This window comes from Vanessa atalanta, chromosome 23 (genome assembly GCF_905147765.1).
Source record: "Vanessa atalanta chromosome 23, ilVanAtal1.2, whole genome shotgun sequence".
NCBI classification, from domain to species: domain Eukaryota; kingdom Metazoa; phylum Arthropoda; class Insecta; order Lepidoptera; family Nymphalidae; genus Vanessa; species Vanessa atalanta.
Genome location: NC_061893.1, coordinates 6,549,666 through 6,573,389, shown reverse-complemented (window position 1 = coordinate 6,573,389; position 23,724 = coordinate 6,549,666). Strand labels below are relative to the sequence as shown.

Here is a 23,724-nt window from a genome sequence, read left to right as displayed (position 1 = left end):
GGACGTGTCATCTGTGCCTTTCGTCTTTATATTATTTTGGGTTCAGTAGTATGATATGCGTGCATTTTTATTTCTACACTCACAATGTAAAATACATTACTTTTATTAGTTAGTTTTGAGGTCGCATAAGAATGTTAAAACAAGGTTTTAAGGTTATTAAAACTAAAAAGCATTCAAGGTCTTTAACTACCTCAGTTTACTCCACGTGCTAATTGCGAATAAATATTATACTTAGTTTATAGATATCATCAAATAACTCAAAACTTTTAACTGTTTGAATGTCAGTCTAGTTAAATATTTAAAACTTGCGAAGGATATTTTTAAATGTAATTAATTTTACCTTCATTATATTTATATAATAAGATTTAAATAAATGTAAGCGAGTTAAATTTATAATTAATTGTTCTATTTTTAAATAAAAACTGATTTATTTATATATTTATTTATTTTCGAATATTCGAAAATCGAATGATTGGAAGGTTATTCAACTGGTTGACTTTTTTTTGTGATGACACAGAAGGTTCTCAGTGCTGCCGACCCGCTTCGCCGAAGAAAACCCCCGGTTTTCTTCGGCGAAGCGTCAAGAAGGCGTCTTCGTTATAGACACCTTCTCCTCCCGCCATAAACCGGGGTAGAGGGTCTCTGTACCCCGAGAACCCCCTAGGAATTGGAGGCCCACAGAGTTGGGCCTACCGTCAGGACGTCACGGTAATATGCGCAAGCGATCCCGTGACGTCTCCCAAAAAGACGGAGTGGGTACCGCTGGTTTTTTAGTGGGTATTCCGGCGCCTTGAGTGCCGGCGAGCTCCACATACCCCCCACAGCGTGTGGCGGAAACGCGTTATGCGTTTTTCCATCGTAAAAAAATAATAATCTGGTTGACTTTTGTACTCCGCTAAGAGTGTTCCGTGGCTTTGTGCCTCTGGGTAACTACCATCTATTTATCTATATGATAAATAGACTATAGTCTACCGCCAACCAGGAATACTTAGTATCGTTGTGTTCCGGTTTTAAAGGTGAAACTATATGTAAAGGTTATAAAATCTTAGTTCATCATGGTTACGAATGATGTAAGGAATTATTACGACCTCCTTATCTATGGGCGGTGGTGATCGGTTATCATCAGTGAGAACATTTGGCAGACCGCCTATCTATGTCATAAAAACAACGTGATGCTCTGCTATGAGTTTGTAATATGGATAAATGTGATAGAATTATTTTGTAAAACAACCAAGTTACTCAACGATATTTTTCTTTAACATATTCGATAACCATATGGGAACTCAGCGTCCAGAATCCACTTATTCAAATTCATTTATACATCGTAAATAAACTTTACTTTAATTACTGTTTAATAAAACCAAACCTCGAGAAAAAATCACTCGAGAAGAATAGCCCGAAGGAACTCAGTTTTTTACAATCTTTAACTCGATATAAATACAGTAAAAATACGGCCAGGACGTAATCACAATCAGTGCACTGCCATATGTACTTGAAGATAATACAATGATGTATACATATATAGGTACGTACACGTACCGTATGCCTAGTTGACGTGATCTCCCTCTTTGTTCTTGCATGATGCACCAGCGGCCGCACGACTCTATGTCTACTGAACTCTGGTGCGGGACTTCCTGAAACAAGACAATATATATGTTAAAATATAAACTTTAAAATTACTATTATCAGAGTGGATACCATATATATAAGAAAATCTAATGGGTTACCATCGTCCATAGATATTGGCGCGGTAGAAATTATTAATCTCTCCTTAGGTCGCCAATGCGCTACCAACCTTAGAACTAAGATATCATGTCCTAGAGCTATTAGTTACACTGGCTGACTAGTATTATTTCCGATATTATTTAAAAAAAAAAAAAATCTAATTTCGATTGTTTTTTCATTAAACGACACATTAATGGGATTTGCCCAATTTTGCCCAAAGTTGGTAGCGCATCTACGTCGTAAGGGTTAATATATCTAACAGTAACAATATCTGTTGGCAGAGCAGTGGAGACCAGTTACCATAGCTGATCCATTTGCCTACCTATTAGAACCAATTTAAAAAAAAAAACACAAGCAGTAGTAACTCCTTTAAAGTAGTAATCTTATACTTTGTGGTTTTAATCATATTGTACTGCGATACCGAACTAGTATTTTATCGTGGCGGTAACTACACTGACAAACTGGTATTGTATGTTTAGCAAAACATTAAGGTTTTATCTATAATTAACATTTTTTGTTGAAGCTGTGTTTAATTATAAGTTATCACAACAACGAATTGGTTTTTGTCTTTTATTTTTTTTTACAAAATACTTTTAAACACTACTTAAAAGGATAGCAAAGGATTAAAAAAAATCACCCGGTTGATATTTTATAAATAAACACTTTAAAGAAGTTATTTATATAGAGGTATTTAACGTGTTTTTCATAAACAGTTCAGATATTTTGTTTTATTTACGGATGAAATAGCCTTGGGGTTAAAACACGTGAAAATCCACATTCTTGGTTTCTGCCTTAACAATCCTAGATGAAATCTACCCCACGTGTATCTACCAAGCAAGCAGTGGTTTAGTGGAATAATCTTTAACTTTACTCAAGGAGGAGAGGTCTTAGCAATGGGACATTAACACTTCTCATTCATGCTCTACTAGTCGGCTTAGCTTGCGTTTGCGTCGCCAATTGCTAGGCGCAAAAAGTCTGGTATGCGTTCTTCCTTGGAGTTCGAACTTAATCAAACTCGGTTTAGTGGTTTAACCGTGACTTTTGCATTCATAATAATAGTATAGAGTATAGATTGTACATATGTAACAATAATGCAACAAATAATAAATAAATTAAAATATAAAGAACTCAAGGGTCTGATTCACACTTCAGTACTATGTGCTACTATTGCATAGGAATAATAATACTTATACAAAAACAAATACATATTATTAAACCTATATAAAAAATAAAACTAATTGAAGTCGCAGTTCATTAGGTACAGTTTATTACCCCGGCAATACAATTCAACAAACAAGGGACAGGAAAACTAAACTGGAAATGCGCTTTACAACAATAATTAATTTATAAATAATACTTATATTTTATAATAAAGGGAATTAATTAAAACATTATTGTACAGTTATTAATTATCATTTGTTCTGTAAGTGGAATGGAATCTTAATTGCAATATAAATACTTTTTGTTAGATAATAAAAAAATCATAAACGCATATTTGTGTCTGTCGATCGAAAATTAAATATTTGGTCCGCCATCTTGGGTATGTCGCCATGTTGGATTTAGAATGACGTTACAGTTAACCAATGCATTCTCATCCGAACTATATATTTTGTATACACGTTGTATACAAAATTTCAGCTCAATCGGTTAAAGATATCTACTTCTAAATTGAGTTGCAAGATTTTACCCGTACATAGGTACTTACATTGCAAATGAAATAAAAGCTCGTAATAAAATATATCTTTTATATTAATTAAACTATGCCCGTTTGGAATTCAGTATGTGACGAGAATACCCTCAAAACTACCCCTTTAAAAAAGTAAAAAATAAAAAAAGAGTTCAAGCTTGCTTCGTACAAAATTTCATCAAAATTGATACAGTGATTTAGTCGTGAAAGCGTAACAGACAGACAGACAGGGTTACTTTCGCATTTATAATTTTAGTACAGATTTATTATATATTTATGAAACTATAAATTAAGTTTAAAGTGTACCCTGGACACAAACGCTGAGTAATTGTTATGACGTATTTTATCTATAGGCATTTACGGTTCCACGTCCTGTTAAAGTTCGCGTTGAATAAAAAAAAAAAATGTATCAAAATCAAATTTCCTCTGTATTTCATTATTATGGGATTTCCATTCCACAGATTAGTGATATATGACACATTGGTTTATTGTTGTGTGAAACAGTATTTTGTACTAAATTATTATTTACAATTTATTACAATAATTGTTCATATTAATAAAAAATAAAATAGGTCGTCTATGGACTAGTAATATCATAAGATAAAGTTTAAATTTCACCTCTTGGACTACAATTACAAAATATATATATATATATATATATATATATATATACATACATAAATAACCTCATACAAACAAACCTATCGAAGCTGCCAGCTAGTTTAGTATAAGAGACAAAGCGTTAATACTTAATAAATGCTTAACAATACTTTCTAAGCTTAGTATTAGGTGACACCCACTCATCAGATATTCCTTCGCCAAGCAGCAATACTCAGTATTACGAGCTAGTGTTACTACAGGTACAAGGAAATTAAGGTGTTTTGTACAGCGGCAATATCAATAGGCGTTGGTACCACCTACCATCAGGTGACCTATTTACCCGCCGGCCTATCCATATAATAAAAAACGCAAAAGAAGACAGCTTCGTACATAATAATATTTTAACCAAGTCAACAAAATTGTACGTAGAAGAATTTCATTAGGGTAACGAGAGGTTTCCTCATCATGGAACTGTGTCCTGAATAGTTAACTAGGTCTCCCTAGTTGGGATACGGTTGGGGCTAGATTATTGCATTTAATTCGTGCAAATTAATTTATATAATAGGCGACCTAGTATAATCTAGTTTTGATAAAGGTTAGCCGTTCCTCAATCCGGTATTATACTAAGTTTTTTTGAAATTGACTTATTAGTATGTGTGGATCAAGATTTATAGTAAACAGCTGCGTTTTGAATCACTTTTTCTCAACTAATTGAGATGAAATGTCGATAAATGTTGTAATTTTTAATTAAACTTCTGTAGCAATTATAATAATACGTGATTGTTGTCAAATTTGAAGGGGATACCATTGACTGCTTAAGCGCGTAAACAACATGTTTAGCAAAGAAATCATCAGAAAAGCCTTCTCCAAGGAGGATTTACCCCAAACATCCCTGATCAATAAGTCACGTAGTGTTATAAAATGTTATATTGAAACGCAAAATATAAATAGGATAAGAGCAAGCGAATTAACACACGTGACAATTGAAAACCTAAACAGCAAATTATAATTTATTTACATACTCTGTAATTAAAAAGGTGGAAAAGAGTACGGAGTCTTGACGGTTTAATCTCGGTAGAATCGTACGTAGCTTCACATTTAATTCAACACTATAAAATGATTTAAATGTGATATAACCTACTTGTATAAAGAACATTTTTATTTTGTCACCGCTTAACAAACAAAGTCAAAGTCCGTATTATTGTTTTTGGGTAAACGACGATACAACACTTAAAATATTATGGAGTGAATAACCTTATTACTTTGTACACGGTGAAAAATCAAAGATTTAAATTACGTGTATCGCATGTAAATAAGCATCATTAGTTTCTTTATATATAATAAAACTGTTATTGAATACTTTTTGATATCTCAGTTTAATAGTAATTTTATCAGAAACTATATCTGAATTTTTAAATATTATTTTATCAATTGGTCCGTTACCAAATAAATAAAATTTGATTTGTTGAAAAATGATTGACTGGGTTAATGATATGTGCTAAAATCCAAGTATACGTGGAACAGTTTAATTGAGCTCAAAATAAAAAATAATAAATAAATCAATGAACCAGTGCGTTAAGTAAGCTAACGTCTATTGCCTAGATGCGGATCGATGACCTAACAATTGTGGCTTAATTTAACTCATCAGCATTCCCGCTCATTGAATGATACCAGGACATACATGTGGCGAACATTTCGGACAATTTGGCGACAAATTACATATTCAACTTGTAATAAAAAAACAAGAACACGTTTTTATTACTACTAAACCAATATACGTAAAACTTATTCAAGAAGATGTAACACGTTTCGTAGAAGATTTTAGTATTTAGTTTAATAATAATTATAAGTAGTTATGATTCGCAGTTTCTCCCGCTTTAAATTTAATCAATGATAGAGGTAGGGCTTCGTGCAAGCCGGCCTGGGCAGGTACCACCAACTCATCAGATATTCTACCGCCAAACAGCAATATTCAGTATCACTGTGTTCCGGTTTGAAAAGCAATTGAGCCAGTGTAACTACGGGCACCAGAGCCATAACATATTAACTCCGAAGGTTTATAACGCACTGGTGATGTAAGGAATCTTTAAAATTTCTTCCAACGCAAATGTCTTTGTCTATGCCGGGGACAATTTACCATCATTTCATATACAATACTTGTAAAGTTGAATTGAGCAGAGATACGAAATCAAACGAGAAAAAATTATTAACCAATTTTTGTTAGTCCAATTTAACGGTAAAGTTACGTTTTTTTGTTAAAGTATTAAACAATTTTGCACCGTAGTAACAGAATAATGTCTCACCGCTGAACTAAGGGTTTCTCCGTGGGAACATTTAGAGCTGATTCCATTGATTGAGCTGCTCCAATGTTTGATAGATATTTATTTAATCGAAGTTCATTCAATTAAAATTCCTTTCTAACATATTCATATCTATCAAACGTTTCAACATTAAAACACATCGTAAGATTTATGTGATGTTTCGACATACAAATAAAGTGCAATGCCACACGCGTCGCTTTTCGGTACAATTATGAAGTGGCCCACTTAATGGGTTATTTATAGCAAGTTTTTGCGTATCGTTTAAAGACATATTCGCTCTCACAGACGATTACACGGTTTAATTGAATAACGATTGTTGTAAAACGAGTTAAACACATTGTTCTTACTAGTTTAATTGATAGGAGTAGATAGTCAATAATTTAATTTACTAATAGTTACATATATCAACTAGGTCGCCTACCTATTCTTTCTAGTATCATGACCGTCTCTTTCAGAGAACGGTATCTTTTTTTATTATTATAAGTTCTACGATATATATAAATACCCTTCCTTGAAGTTCAAGCTTGCTTTATCGTTTTTTGGTCGTAAAAGAGCAACTGACAGACAGACAAGAGTTTCGCGATTATAATATTAGTATATATATATGAATACAAACATCCTGTAGGTTCTAGGGACTTCCTCGCGAATACGTCACCGTAAACAACCACCTACATATCATAATGAGTTCACATTTACTCATTAGTTTATTAACATAATAGATAATTTCTTTTTCCTATACTGCAACTACATCAATAAAAAAGATAAAAAAAAATACTAAGAAAAATCTTTTATATTTTCGTTATAATTAATCAACTATTTCAAATCACGATATATCCAATTAACCGAGTACCAGGAAATCATAAGTTGCAAGGTACGAGTACCGAGCAGTTCAAGTTGTGAAACGATGGCGTCGTATGAAACCGACAGGAAACCGTGGGCCGTGTCAAAGCTAACCCGAATACTGTCCTATTTATACGCTATCTCAGAAGAAATTAGGTGTAAGTTTAACTAATTAATTCACGCGGGTGCATATACGATTTAACTAAACTAGATAACTAGATGCATTTCTTGCGTGTAGATTCATTTTAAATGATTTAAAAGAACTGAGCTGTACTAAACTTTTGTATGCTATTTTTAAAAATAGTCGAAAGTATTAATTCAAGCGTATCATAGGATTTGTTTAATAAAAAAATCTACTTTGACTAACTAATTTCACTGAATGTAAAGTAAAAGGCACTTCATAAAAAATACAAATAGCCTATTCCAATGGAAGTAGCAAAAAAGATAAACAAACCTTAGATTTATGTATGTATTTCTATTTTTTATTTTAATTTTATTTATTTTAGGGCAACATACAGCATAGTATAATACATACAATTAATACGAAAATAATTCTAACATATGCTAAAAGAGTTTCCACTGTTGCATTAAAACATGGAGTGAACTAAAATATAAGTAATAAAAGTAAAATATTATCAAAGTATATGAAATAAGGTTTATCAAACATGAATTATTCTAAGATTAACAAAAAAAAAAACAAAAGACACAAAACAATAAGCTCCAAATAATATTAATGATAAATAGTGTTTTTTAAGACACGTAAGTACTTAAACAGATATCGCATCAATTTACCGTTAAATGTTATTTTACTGGCTTTTTTCCTGTTATTATAATATCGATATATTAATAATAAGCTATATATATAAAAATATAGTTTATTAATAAATAGTTCATAGTAATGGCTAGTAATCACAGTTGTGTTATTAGTAAAGTTCAGGTATATATATATAAAATTTTAATATTTCGTTTGTGTTTTGCGGACATAGTGCGTGACGCACATACATACATCAGTCACCTACACAGCACACGGCACGCTTGTTGAATACTGTCACGCGTCCCGGCATAAGCACGCGCTCAGTAATAAAATCTAAATAATAAGTTAGAAGTTTCTATTACTTATAAATTAGTCACATATTTGGTACGTATTCAAACGACAATTTTAATATTGGCTAAATAGCATATAATAATAATTATTGTATTAATTTTATTTCTATATTTGGATAGGCTTTTGTTTTATTTGTAACCTAACATCAGCACGAGACGCATGCGATCCATAAATAATTTTTTCGTCGGTTACTCTAATACAATTGTTTTTATTACTCCTTTAACCAGTGACAAACATTGTACAAACAAGAGAATTTAAGATAAAGTTTCTTCATCAAGATTTCGACTGGACTAAGTTAGTACATCCTTCCTCGGTCAGGGTATTCAGTTCTATAATAAAGTTCTGCGGCATATTTTTTATTCGCCTATAGCTAAATTATCAAATAAAGCATTTTATACAGTACAGGGTTATAAACGATAGTGATAGTAGAGTTTGATGTTAACATTTGTCGAAGGTACGGTAAGGCTTGAAAAAACAATTTACATAATATATAATCACGTAAACTGTTTTTTTTATTGAAAAATAATAACTACCGAGTTTCCTGCCAGTTCTTTTTGAAAGAAACAAAGTTGCGAACCCGGACGGATAGCTAGTATTAAATATAACGAACCACTTGTAATTATAAATAAAAACTACAATCACGATACACGTTGCATTTATTTATCAATATAAATAATAAAAAAAAAACATAATAAATCGTTTCAGGGAAAGCTACAAACCGTCGCTAGGTGAAATCTCATCTCGACACGATAAGCTGATAACAGGTGATTTATAACGGCTGTTACGGATTAAGTTTTATCTTAACGGTATTACTGAGATAGACTAAACGTTTGTACCGTACACAAAACAACATTTACAATTATCATAGATAAATAATCGTTAAGTCATTAAAATAAACATTATTCGAGAATTAAAATTAAACGTTTCAGATTGAATATTGTATTGAGAAGTAACGTCAAGTGACTGCTTTTTAGTAGTAATAATATAATATAAATATAAATATAAGTATTGGACAACATCACATACATTACATACATTACTGATCCCAATGTAAGTAGCTAGCATAGCACTTGTGTTATGGAAATCAGAAGTAACGACGGTACCACATACACCCAGACCCAAGACAACATAGAACTAATAAAATTTTTCTACGTCGTCTCGGCCGAGAATCGAACCCGAGACCAAGGAGTGGCGTACCCATGAAAACCGGTGTACGCACCACTCGACCACAGAGTCGTCGTAATATCATTTACTTTTCACCTCCGATATTAAGTATTGTAGTTAAAGTTTAACGTGTGTATCAAAATTCAAAATCAAATATCTTTATTCAACTTAGAAGTATTATTACACACTTTGTTATACACTTTGTTATTGACCTGAAAGAAACATATCAGACCTGAGATGAACCAGCGAAAGAAATAATAAATTTATCTATACGTCTGTTTGTTAATTAATTTTTGTTGTCTTTCCAGTTAAGCTATGATTAAACAAAATTCGCGTAACTCTTTGAAAATCATTAATTGTGATTCATTTTTTTTATATAGACTAACAGTGATTGATAAATGCAGGATTTTACTATATAATCAAAATCCTTCCAGGAAGGATGCACTGATTTTGTATTATCTCATGTTTAAACCCATTCAATCACAAATAACAGTAGGTATACATTATACTGTAAATCAAATAACAACAGCTATACAAAGCTTTTTTTTAAAACAGTGGAAATTTTCAGAAAGATACCCGGACCACTAAGGGGGGAGGAACCGGTTTATGTGGGTTTCCTAAGCTATGTTAACTCAATGTTGCCATTTACTAATTTTGCTTTTTGCTTTTTTTAATAAAAGCAATGCCCTTTTTAAGGAATTAGTACTTAAGCTTAAAAGCTTATGCTAAGGGTGAGGACGATAATAGCAGAAGGGGTCAAGATCGAACCTGCGACTTTATACATCGCTAGACGACCCGTAAACCATTGCGCTATTGACGCTTTATACTAAAATATTTATACAATGTAATAATGTATATAACTACATAGCTTTTATAGCCTATTTATTTTATATATACTAATAAGGAATGAATAATATATTACATATTTAACAATGTTTAGTAGGTATATTAATTGTGATAAATTAGAAATTATAATTATTTTTTAAAAAAAGAGAAGTAAAGTAACTCCAATTCTGTTCTTGTGAATGATCTCTATTTTTTTTTGGCATTGGTTGGCGGACGAGCATGTGGGCCACCTGATTGTAAGTGGTCACCACTGCCCATAGACAATGGCGCTGTAAGAAATATTAACTATTCCTTACATCACCTATGCGCCACCAACCTTGGGAACTAAGATGTTATGTCCCTTGTGTCTGTGGTTAAACTGGCTCACTCACCCTTCTAACCGGAACACAACAATACAGAGTACTGCTATTTGGCGGTAGAATACCTGATGAGTGTGTGGTACCTACCCAGACGGGCTTGCACAAAGCCCTACCACCAAGTATATGCCAATGCTCCCAATGTATAAATAAGGTCATGAAAGAACACAAAATATATACAGGCGTTCTGGGAATGGTTTAATTTTTTTTATAATTCCAATGCTCTCATAAAAACATAATATTTGTAAACTAAATAGCACGTGTCGCTGCAACGAAACTTAAACGCGTGTAATAACAGACATTTTTATACGTTTACTATAAATAAGGAATATGTTTACGGAAGACTGAAGCTGCTATGACCAAATTCGTGATAATTATCATTCGTTATAAATTTCCTATTTGTTAGTCGGAGTAAATACGATAATATTTATTAAAACGATTAAGGAAATAGGAATATTAATCAAATATTTATTATATTTTATAAAGTAATTATTTTATTTACCGAAATGTGGATTAAGCAGTATCACTCATGTTTTTATAAAATACTCGCTGTGCCCGTGAATTTATCAGCTATTTCATTTTGTAATTTTAAGTATTTTTATTACTGAAATAAAATAAAACGTTATTGTTGGATAATCGATTCAACAGTTTCAGATTTTATCTATTACAAACAAAAAAATATTTATCCATAATATTATTATGTACGATGCGGTCCACACATCACACACACAAATATCCCTCCTTATAATAAATAGCAAGTAGTTGTTTTCAATTATTCTTATACTTAAATACCATTTAAAATCCTTCTGCCATAATTACATTAGACTTTCATACGAAATACCATCCCCTCTTTTAACCCCAAAAGGGGGTTGATTTCTAAAGATATTATAGTACACCTCCACACCATCTTTAGAGCATACATTTAAAATTTCCAGTCTCTTTCTTCAAAAACATAGGACTTTCATACAAACTACCAAACCCTCGTTTTAACCCCTTAGGAGTGGAGTTTCGTATAATCTTAGCGGATGTCTATTTCCTATAAGGATACCGGCCAAATTACAAGTTTTTAGGTGATATCGTTTCAGAGATTTCGTGATTTATCAGTGAGTGGTATTTCGCTTGTATATAAAACAAGCATGAACTCAAGAAAGGATAAAGTTAATTTTTTATTCCTTACACTTAAGACCTTACCTAACTTAACACGCGAATAACTAGCGTTTTATTAAATGTACAAACAAATGGCATACAGTTTAAAGCTGACAGAATGCTATTCTGTGCCGCACATGCCAACTGATTCATAGTCGCTTCCACGCAATCCCAAAACGAAACAAAGGTGTTTGATTAATGGTTATATCTGAACGGGTAGCTTGTTTTTGCAACTCTTGGCTTAAGCTGTTTTTATAGATGTATCATACCATGCTATATCCCTATATATACGTATGTATATTGACTAGAAATAGGGCTTTGAGCAAGTTCGGTATCCCGTCTTGATAGGTACTAGTCGTATTTTATATTTCTGTTTCTATTAAGTCAATTGAGACAGTGCATAGAGTCGTGGTTTTAATTTTATTTAGGTAGGCAAAGGAGCAAATGGGTCACCTAGATAGTCACCCATACAATAGCGCTGTAAGAAATATGAACCAACCTTGGGAACTAAGATGTTATGTCCCTTGTGCCTGTAGTTAACCGGAACACAACAATACTGGGTACTGTACTGTACTGTGTTTAGCGGTAGAATATCTGATGAGTGGGTGGTACCTACTCCGACGGGCTAGGATACAGTTTCGTATATTTTCTCTCGTGTCTATGTATTTGGGAGTAAACATTCTGATTACGGATGGTAGGGATCAGAAGATTAAAGTACTTATTAGTTATTATTACTATATTTAAGCTTAAGCTTGATAATTATATATAACTTTAAGTAGAAGCATAAGTCCTTCTATGTACACTGATACATACTTCGTTCGTTTCTTCATCTACATAAGTGACATTGGTGAAATAATTTATTTCTCTGACACAATCAAAAGTCAGTAAATAAAAATGTGTCATTAATTTGAGACATCGTAATTGAAGCTCGGACTGCGGCGAATTTGACACTTAGTTCAGTTCTGATGACGAATAGGTAGTTAATCTCGGCTCAGCAGAGTTATTCTATAAGACTAAAAATCACGGCAGTACATGATCGTGAAATATAAGAAAATTTAAGACAAAAAACCATATCAATGTAGGTTGGTTTTAGAAATTCCATGAGCGAGATACAAGAAACGATGGAAATGCTTTGTGCAGTTAATTGTATCGTGAAAGTCATTAAGACTCACGTTAACTCATTAAGACTACGTAATGAATAAAATAATATATAACAACGTTAAAAAATAATCAAAATTTAATTAAACTAATTACATTATTAAATGTAAATAAAACGAATGCATTGTGTGAAGCACGTTTTAGCATTATAAAAGCGGGGATTCACTGATCCGTGAACATATAAGATTAGGGTTGTCATCCATACAAAAGATACTTAACAATAGATAGCTTGATAGAGCATTCTTGTTACCGTTTAACAATAAAATTTAGTTTACATTAAATGAATACATTTATATTACTGACTTTATATTGTAAAGGATACAGGATGCTTATTTTATCTTCGTTATAAATAAAAAATAATGTGTGTTTGTGTGTTTTCTATGCATACTTAAACTATTCATCCGATTATGACAAGATTTTGACTTGAGGTTGCTCCGCATTGGCCAGCGAAGACACTGACCCAAAAACAATTGTAATATTTTCTTTGTCATTCAACATAAACGTTTTATGTATCTGATTCTCTCCGTTCGAAGCCGGGACGGTTATCTAGTATAAGCATAAATCACATGTCAAAAAATTAGCCAAAGAAACACAAAGTGAGTTCTGAGGTTTGTGATGAGTGGCTAGAGCTTTGTGTAAGCCCTAATGGGTTGGGTATTAGGGCAAAAAACCATACCACAAAGTTGTATAAAATAATACTATGTCTTTGTGTGAATCTAATTTCAATGATCACAGTAAGAGAAACAACGTAAAAAGTAAGGCGATCTTTTATTCCCAGTAAACTTTGCTAAATCTTACAAAAAAAAACCGTTCATTTAAATAGAATTTCCTATATATTCAAATTATTATTTTTCTTTCTACTAAACTAAATATGTTCGACATAATAATGTGCATAAATGTGACAACCCTATATTTCTATAATGTATGCGTGCATGTACATAGTAATGTGAATTATACCTACAAAAGTTTAGACAAGCCAACCGTAACGAATAAGTATCATTATAGTTCACACGATTTTATTCCTTATGGCTTACGCGTTAAGTGCTCAGGTTACTCGATATATATTTAATTCAGACCAATAATTACGCTACAACAAATAGCATTATAAAAATCTATATATATATAAAAGCGAAATACCACTCACTGATTATACACAAAATCTCAGAAACTTAACACTTACAAACTTGAAATTTGGCAGGTAGGTTCCGTATAGGATGCGGATTGTTTGCGGATGCAAACAACGGATTTTACGTAACTCCATCCCTACGGGGATAAAAGGAGGTTTCGAAATTTGTTTTATAAATTTCACGCGGGTAAAGTCGCAAGTTCAGCTAGTAATATATGTATATAAATACGACGATTCTTTCTAATTTCTTTCTGTCTAAGAGATATGTAAATAATTTGCTTAATTCATACACAATATACAATTATGTATCTATATTATCTTATTTTTAACCGACTTCAAAAAAAAGAGGAAGATTTATAAGTGATTTACTTAAAAAAAAACCTTTTATAATAACGATTTCGGTTGCAAATTTTTAAAAACGGCAGAATTTAGCACCATCTGGTTGTAAGTGGTCACTTAAGACCGGGTTTATCTACAGGACCGTAGATATATTATTTAATATTGAATAAATAAATCAGAAATCTTTAAACGATTGAGCTGAATTTTTTTATATACATTCAGATTGGATCCCGCGACAAGCTTTTATATCAGATAAATTGTGTCAAATATGAAATGACGTTATAATTTAACAGTAAAAGTTATTTATTTCTTGGCAACGTGAACTTCTTTCCAATAAAAGAAAAAAAATTTTATTTTATCAACGTATTATGTTGTAAAATGAAGGATATATATTTAATGGTACTTATATGATGTAACCATATTTGTATATAAGTATAATCACGGAGATGAAAACAAACGGTGGTAGGTTCAAGTTGCATTTTGTTCAAAATCAAAATCAAACACACAACAAGCACTTTTGAATCGTTATTTAACAAATTATTTAAAGTAAAGCTACCACCGGTTCGGAATGTAGATTCCACCGAGAAGAACCGGCAAGAAACTCAGTACATAGTTACTCTTTTTCAATATCTAAAAATACAATCATGTTTTAAATACAATTACATATGTGTGTTCTTGCAAAATGTCTATTCCAAGTGTTTATAATTGCCTACTTGAATAATTCACATTTTTATTTAATTTGAAAATAGTGAGACCTAAAGATGTCACCTTGGAATAGGGCTGCCAAACTCAAGTATACAAAATCCGGACTAAATTAGGCTGGGTTGCAGCTATAAAGCTGGACTTATTTTTATATAAGTTACTAAGTTTTGTGAGTTCACGTCGTTCTGACGTCAGATCTGGCTAAATTCACACGTCTGTCAACCCTATGTGTTAATGATGCGTTCCGATCCCGAACATACACAATTTAAATATGATATTGTATCATTATATGCAAGACCAAATAACATCGTAACAAATTCTTTTACCGACACTTTTGAATCGTTATTTTACAAGTAAATAAACGTGTCTAATACAAGTACGAAATATAATTTGTACTAAGAAGGAAAAATATTCAGTATATACTATTTTGTACTGATTATTCCACATACATAATTTCTTTATATTTTATTTCGTATATCCTTCGTTAAAATCAAGACATACTTATTCCAAGTCTTATATCATCCGTAATATATTTAAAGAACAAATGTTATCGTTACAAAAAAAAAGAAAAGGAAACAATTTGAAAATAATAGCACATAAGCTAAGACTATACAATAACAGCTAAATATTTCATAAACTTCCATCAAAAAGGATGTCGTATTCAAAGCGCCCTAAAGCATCAATGTTACAAAAAAAACATAGAGTCGTCCCTTTTTTAATGTCTTTTTTTTCACACATCCATGACGCACTGTGACTTCCTCCCATTGTGAGAATATTACGAATCGTAAACTTGACTTAGTAGTAATATGGATGCGGTGAACGTCCTCATTATTGGTATTATTTTGTTAATTTTATTCAAATGTCATATTAATAGAACTCTATAAATATACTAACTAACCGATCGGCTTCGCAAGGAGTATTTTATGTCGTTATGTTTTTTAAAATACTGGTTTGATTTGCAAACTGTTAAATACATTATTTATCTAAATAAAACTTTTACGTTTGTCAAAACCGGTCTTGGTAGCACTCACGCCGCACATATTCTATCGCCAGGCTGCAGTATTGTCGTGTTCTGGTCTTCAGGGTGAGAGAGCCAGTGTAACTACATGACAAAGGATATAACATTATGGTCCCCAAGGTTGATCGATTGATTAAAATGATTAATAGCTACGGTGACAATAACTATAGGCCGTGGTGACCACATACCATCAGGCAATTGCAAGAGTGCTAATTAAAAAATTTATAGAGTTATATAAACGGTAAATGTAAATTATCTAGGTGTATACCTAAAAGTCGTTGAATTTCCTTAGACAATTTGGAGACTCACAAATCTCCTATATAAAGTTTTTGGGTAAGTGTTAAAATTTTGGCAACGTTCGCTTCGAAAGCGTCTGAACCGACGATTTTCTCTCCGACTACGTCAACAAATTGAGCAATATCTCAAAGAATTTTCAAATGTAAGTTTTTTACAAATCGATAAATGAACAAACAAAACTTACCACTTTCGTTATGTTAGCATATATGTATGTATATACTTTTTAGTAAAATAAGTCTTAAAAATTAGTCATAATAATCATTATGATTCGTAAAGTAATAAGGAAATGTTTAAATAACTTTATAACTGTGGTGTACCTATTTGAAGTTGTTTTAACGATAGTATATTTAATACATAACAATCAATTTTCCAAGAGAAAGGGAATTTCTGTTACGAAAATGCTAGGCGGTTATTTCACAATTTATAATAAGTCAACAGTGTAAATATCCCACCGCTGGGCTAAGGTTTACTGACTTTTAAAGGAGAAGTTTTAGAGCTTATTCAACCACGCTATTTTAAAACAGGTTGTTGGAAACCCAAGTAACTGTACTACATCTGAAACGTACAACTTTTGAAACGATGTTCTTTTTTACCACCGAGAACGAAACCAAACATACATGAAATAGACATAGATAGACATGAAAATTCCGTAGTTCTAACCACTAAGCTGTTGCGGTTAAATAATAAACTTATTTAATATTTTATGCGTTACTTGTCACACTGAATTCGTTTGTGGAGGGTTCGGTCGTAAGATATTAGGTATAAAAAGTAGTCTATGTCTTTCCTTAAGGTTATCTTGCTTCATACATTTACAGCGAATTATCGCGTGATTACGGGACCCTGTCTATATACAGAAGCAGCGTGAATTTTGGGAAGTTCCTTTAAATAGTTAGCCTTTTAAATTTAGCTCAACAATCGGTAATACATTTTTTTTTAAATAGTTATCTTACGTATTGCAAGGTCGGTCAGCTGTGAGGCTGCTTTCTCTCATTACGAAAATTATACCCAGTATTGCCCACATAAACCTTACGCAAGGTTGCTGTACTTTGAATAATCATAACATTTATACGGATAATTTGCAAGTAATTGGTAGGGCATTTAATATTATATAATTTATACTAACTAACCGAGAACATAATACCTACGTTTGCGTTTGTCTAACAATTGCATTGCAGAATAAAAAAACACAATGATATTTTAAAATTAGAACAAAAAAATAAAACAAATATTTAACCAACGGAAGAAATACTCATATTACATGTGCGCAAAGTTATTCTACATTTGAAAAAAAAATGCATTTAACATTGTGACTAATACTTCTTAAACAATACTTGAGAATTTTTTTTTAATTTATAAATAGGCAAAGATCAAAAAGTTTAGAACCTTAATTTCCAAATAATTCCAATAACGTAAATATGTTCGAAATGCATAAATTCATACACATTTGCCTCTAAATCACAAAAATGATTAATGTCGAAATTCGACTACCGGATAAAAACTTCTTATAATAATTGTATTCAGGTATAAATAAACAAACTGGAATTAAAAAGATAAGCCATCAGAAGCTTAGCGCTATAATGCATTTATAGAAGAAGTGCTGAAAGTTATCCTTTTAAAAAGTTCAAGGTAACCAAAAACGTTACGAATAATTTTGATTCCGGTTATTTTAGTCATAATAATAATATAAACTAGGTCACGCCTGCGGCTTCACTCGCATGAGCAAACGTTCATTACTCAGTGCATATTGTACTTATAATAATGTACTGTTTATACGGAAGAATATAAAAAAATATTCCATAAAAGATATACATACTATTAATACTAAAAATAAAACCAAGTTTGTTTACCGCTTCTTTCCGCTTCCATACGGTACAGAGAATGTTTTTGGACAATGGTATTTGCTTATATAACAAAATACAAGAAATTAATATAATTAATTTAATTTAAATGTTGAAAAAGAGTAACTGCTGTGTTTCTTGCCGGTTTTTCCCGGTAAATCTACATTCTGAACCGGTCGTATCTTCACTTAATATAGTTTGTAAAATAATGATTCAAAAGTGCTTGTAAAAGCCCATTTTATTTATATAAAAATATATCCCATAAACAAAATTGTTATGATAGAATGAATTAATAAATCTTATTACTCATTAAAATAATACTTTTTGTATAGAGATACTTGGATTTAAAGTCGAGTTCCAATGCTGAACTGATTAAGATCAACAATTATTGATACTAACCTCATTGTAAATGTGGTTTGTTTTAAAAGAGCAACTATGCGGGTTTTTTGCCGTTTCTTCTCGCTGGAAGCAGCTTTCCGAAATTTTATTAGACTTGAAACATTGACGATAAAATTTATGTTGAGTAGTTTTCACTATTTGTTTTGTAACTATACTTACGATTCTCGATAGCAGTGACCAGACACAAAACATATTAAATTATTATTAAGCTTTTAATTACAAAATGTTTTTGCGAAAAAACCGACCATTAACAGTTTTATAAAACTATATATTGTAGTTGGAATATATTGCATCGAGATATCTTTTCCCACTGACATATACATACATACATACAGCATATACATACATATTTATTTTACACTAGTTTACAACCGTGGATTCGTCGGCGTGTTTGTATTTGATAGTGATAAAGATTTAATTGTGTGCTAATCCAGACTAAAATCTATCTCTGTGCTCAAATTCATTCATAGCCGCTTAGCCGTTCTGGCACGATTGACCTACAAACATCCATCCAAACTTCTGAATTAATTATATTAGTAAGACTGTTAGATAGAAATCACGCATGTAATGAAAACATCATTTTATCTTTCGATCAAGCTAACTAAGCAACGTGGGAAAATCACTTGTTGATAGGGCTTTGTGAAGTCTGTCTAAGCGTACTACCCACTCACTAGTCACTACCTATCATGTATCCTACCTTAAAATTGCAATACTTTACTCGAATATGAAAATAGTTAAATATTTCTGTAATAAATAGTCAAGGCGGCAGTGAGCACACACAATTGAAACAAACACATACACATGGTAATGTGATTGATTTTCGATCGATATTTGTTAATAAAAAAAAAGCAGACTCGAGCTTCAAACGTTCGACCAATTTGAGCATCAGATTAAAATTGAAAAGACTAACTGAAAAAACTTACTCTATTGGCATTTATCTTTAATGACGGTTAGATTAAATACTTAAAATAAATCATTTTGACAAGCCATCAACTTTTTTACGACTTTAATTTTCCATGCACGGATACTGATTATTCTGCCAAAGTCACGTAGCAGTCAACATAGTTGATATTTCGTATATGTATGCAGCTCTATATTATATTCCAGTAGTCATTACTGCCAGTCATAGTCATTTAAGGAAAAATCGTTAGACGACCTCTAGGTGACCGTTCTCAATCTATCTCTTTCTCCTTTGATTTTATTTGCATGAGATTTTTTCTAACAAATTTATTTCTTGTCATATAATTATTCTGCAATGTTGTCTAGTATTTAATCACATAGTATAAAGTCATAGACAAAGTAGTTTTTTTTATTAGATAGAGTGATTCAAGAGGAAGGTTTATATGTATAATACATGCATAATATAGTAGAGTAACACTGATAATTTTAGAGGTTTCTAATGTATGTCATAAATAAATACACTGTTTTGAACTTACATGGCGAACGCTGGCTGAACCCTAATAAGATAAATCAAAATAATGCACTTATCTACGAAAATTTCCGCATTGGTATATGTCTATATCTTAGGGATTACCCACAATAACCATTTTTTATCTTTTACTTTTTATATATAGACATTATGTGTAGTATATTTATTATCAGCATTGCACCCATGCGAAGCCGGGTCGGGTCACTAGTACCTACATAGCGAACACAAATTTGTTTCAGCCATGCGTCTCACGACACCTCTCGTTTTTTTCAATCGTTTTAATCTCTTAAGTGACTTTTTTAAGTACTGCTAGGTCAGCTACTGTAACGCATAATATTAAAATGGATTTTAGTATAATATCTGTTTAAGATGAATAATACCTCAACATCGTTTGCCAAAACATTATAAAACCACGCACATATATATGTATGTATTTATATATTTCTCACGATTGACCTTAAAGCTATTCACTTTGCAGTGACTCGCCGCTTGATAGCCCTGCAGAAAATCATTATTTGGTATACGTATATTACGTATACAGGGAGGATAAATTTAGCTAGTACAATTTTGTAAAATCAAAAATCTAAATCAAAATATACTTTATTCATTTAGGCTTTTACAAGCACTTTTGAATCGTCATTTAACAAACTATTTTAAGTAAAGCTACCGGTGGTAATTACTGTTCGGAATGTAGATTCTACCGAGAAGAACCGGCAAGAAACTCTTTTTCAACATGTAATAATACAGTCATGTTAGTTAAATACAATTATATAAGTGTGTCATGTCTCCTGCCTAGAAGTCAACAAGCATTAACTCCACGCTTTTTTATCATCAATATAATCTTGTATCAAATAAAATGCTTTTTTTACCAATGTATTTTTTACAATTGATTTGAATCTATGAAACGGCAAAGTTAAAAATGTCTGTATGTATATTGTGCTATCTTCAAGTGATCAAATATATATTAGTATGCCATATTTCTTCATAACATAATTATATAAGTCTTTGACTACTTGCCTAGTATTTATGTTTAAAATATTATTTAATTTACATTTAAATCTAGCGCGTTCGATATATTATTTCTTTTTTACGTAACTGTGTCATGGCAGGTTTCAAATATAGCATTAATGTTACCAGAGTAAAAATAACAAATTTTTATTTTTAATATTTATTGTATTATTTACCAGCACCAAAACTGTGCAAAGTTTCAACTCTATTAGGTAGAACTAGTTTGAAATTCAGTTGTAAACTAATGTGAGAAGTTGTAGTAACACGTCGTCGTGGTCTGCGTTTAGGTCGAAACTTGCAAGTGGGGTTAAAATTCAACATATTGGGCGCGTTCTAATGACAATACATTTTTATATTAAGCTTGATCTCGTTCTACGCCCAGGGTTGAATCTTCGAAAGTCAACAGTACAGACTCGATTTTTCTTTTTTTAATTTTTTTATGCATTATTTCATTACGGTCATTCTATTTTTGAAAATATGTCCGTTCATATGTATGAACAAGTTCGAAGCTACTGGGTTGATTATAATGTAACACAAGATGATATTAACTCTGAGTCAACGTACAATACCTACCACGGCGTCAGTCAGACAAGTGTTCCATTGTTTTTTTTTTAATTTATTGTTAGGCAACAGACATATTGGTACACCTGATAATATGTAGTCACCTGATAGACTTTGATATTGTAATAAATATTGTCAATCTTTACACTACCGTCAACACTGGGAATTAAGTCATGTTCTCTAAGGATGTAATTTGGCATTGATTAATTACGTATTTCTGGCTCATAAAGAAAGAAAAGTTCTCTTTAAAATGTTGCGTTATACCATCCTTCTTTATTCCAAGCCGCGGTACACAGGACAGAGTGTTGCGAGAGCGAGACAGAATACATTAAAGTATTCTATTGGCGAAGACCTTTACAAACATCAGTGAACCCGTCCAAACATCGATTCGCAACGGAATTACAGCTTAACCCGCCTAATCGTAATATTGAGGCATTGCGAATTCGAACTAAAGCGGGTCATTGCTTAAGAATCGACTTAAGTTGGAAGATAACGAACTGTTTATGAGACAAAGGTAAATAAGTACACGTGACTACGAATTACATTATTTTATGAATATATAATAAAAATGAATGCTTGTATGTGTATTTAAAACATTCATTATATGTGATAAAAAATGGTCGGTTCTTTTGCGGACGGACGGCCGAGAAGGTTCCTGGTCCAAAAATAAAGCAATAAGTTTCTTAGTATCTTCGAACTACACAGAACCTTATTATATTCGTATATATCGGGTAACTAAATGATAATAAAGTTTCATATAAAGAAATTACTGAAAAATATATACATATTTTTCCATGTTTTAATTCTTACTTGTAATTTGATATGGGTCAGTAAGGTGAAATCTGAAATTACATATCAGAGCAAGAGAAAATTGTTACATAATACGATAGTAAACAAAATAGCTTGATTTAGAAAATAGCCAAGATCGAGAAAGTTTTGTAAGATATTTAAATTAAATTCGTAACAAGAAAACCGAAAACGTGTATCTTCAAAACGAAGTGTTTTAAAAACAAGATATGTAAATATAATTAAAAATATATCTAACGAAATTATTATAAAGGAAAAAGGTACAGTCAATGATATTTCTCCATCCGTCTGGTGATTTGATGTTCCTGATAGATAGATTGAAAGATATGATCAGAGAATGACCTTGAGAAGTATTTTTTCCGAACAATGAAAACACCTGATAATAACATGAGCGTCGAGTAGTTTATATGTCGATGTTGTTTGAAATATACGAGAAACAATGAATAATTTAAAGGTGTTATCCAATTAATTCTATATCCCATCGGTCAGGCGTTACAGTGCATGACAGACAGACAGTCACGGTTGCATTGTTTGAGCACTCGGTCACGCATCATCGAGGCTTTCTTTGAGCTCATTTGGTTACAAATAGTACTAAATATTCAAACGGTTCCGTCTGTTTAACAATCATATTGCCTTCGAATGATGACATCTATTTACAACTGTTACGACTTAAGAACTACCCGACTACTACTCGTAATTACGTTTAATTTAACTTAACTTAATTTAATTAGACAACAGGTCCAGTGGCTAATTGCTAAAACGGTGATAGAAAATATTGTGCAAAAATTCTATATAATACTAATTTCGCGTGAAATTCTGCGAACCCACATAGAAATAGCGTGGTCGAAGAAGCTCCAAACTTTCTTGGAGGCATTTCTTCAACCGTGAAACATTTTTCTGGCTGTCATTTTTAGGGTTGCGTACCTCGAAAGAAAAAAAAGGGCCAGTATAGGATCACTTCGTAGTCCGTCCGTCAAAAACCTTTTTTTCAGGAACGCGTAGAAGTATAAAGTTTAAATTATCAAATACTGAGGACCTGTAAAAAATCAAACCTTAAAGTCTGCACAATCAAGAGGCTGTTTACGTAGTATTGCGCGAACCTTTAGTGCGCAAGTACGAATCGATTTACCCGATATATTTTTTTTACTTTTTAATTTGTATAAACCCATAAATATATTTAATTACTTTTCTATCTACTCTATCGTCTCCTAAGTTCGATAACCCATTTCCCACGTGCACATTGACATGCATC

The 23,724-nt window shown here is 31.8% G+C and overlaps 1 protein-coding gene across 1 annotated transcript in view; it reads right to left on the bottom strand.

The window, feature by feature from the left end:
• LOC125073236 (disintegrin and metalloproteinase domain-containing protein 22) overlaps nucleotides 1–23,724 on the bottom strand; it is an 82,541-nt gene that overhangs the window by 17,557 nt on the left and 41,260 nt on the right. Inside the window, 1 exon segment of the mRNA XM_047683984.1 lies at nucleotides 1,540–1,634. Coding sequence (XP_047539940.1) covers nucleotides 1,540–1,634 — 95 coding nt within the window.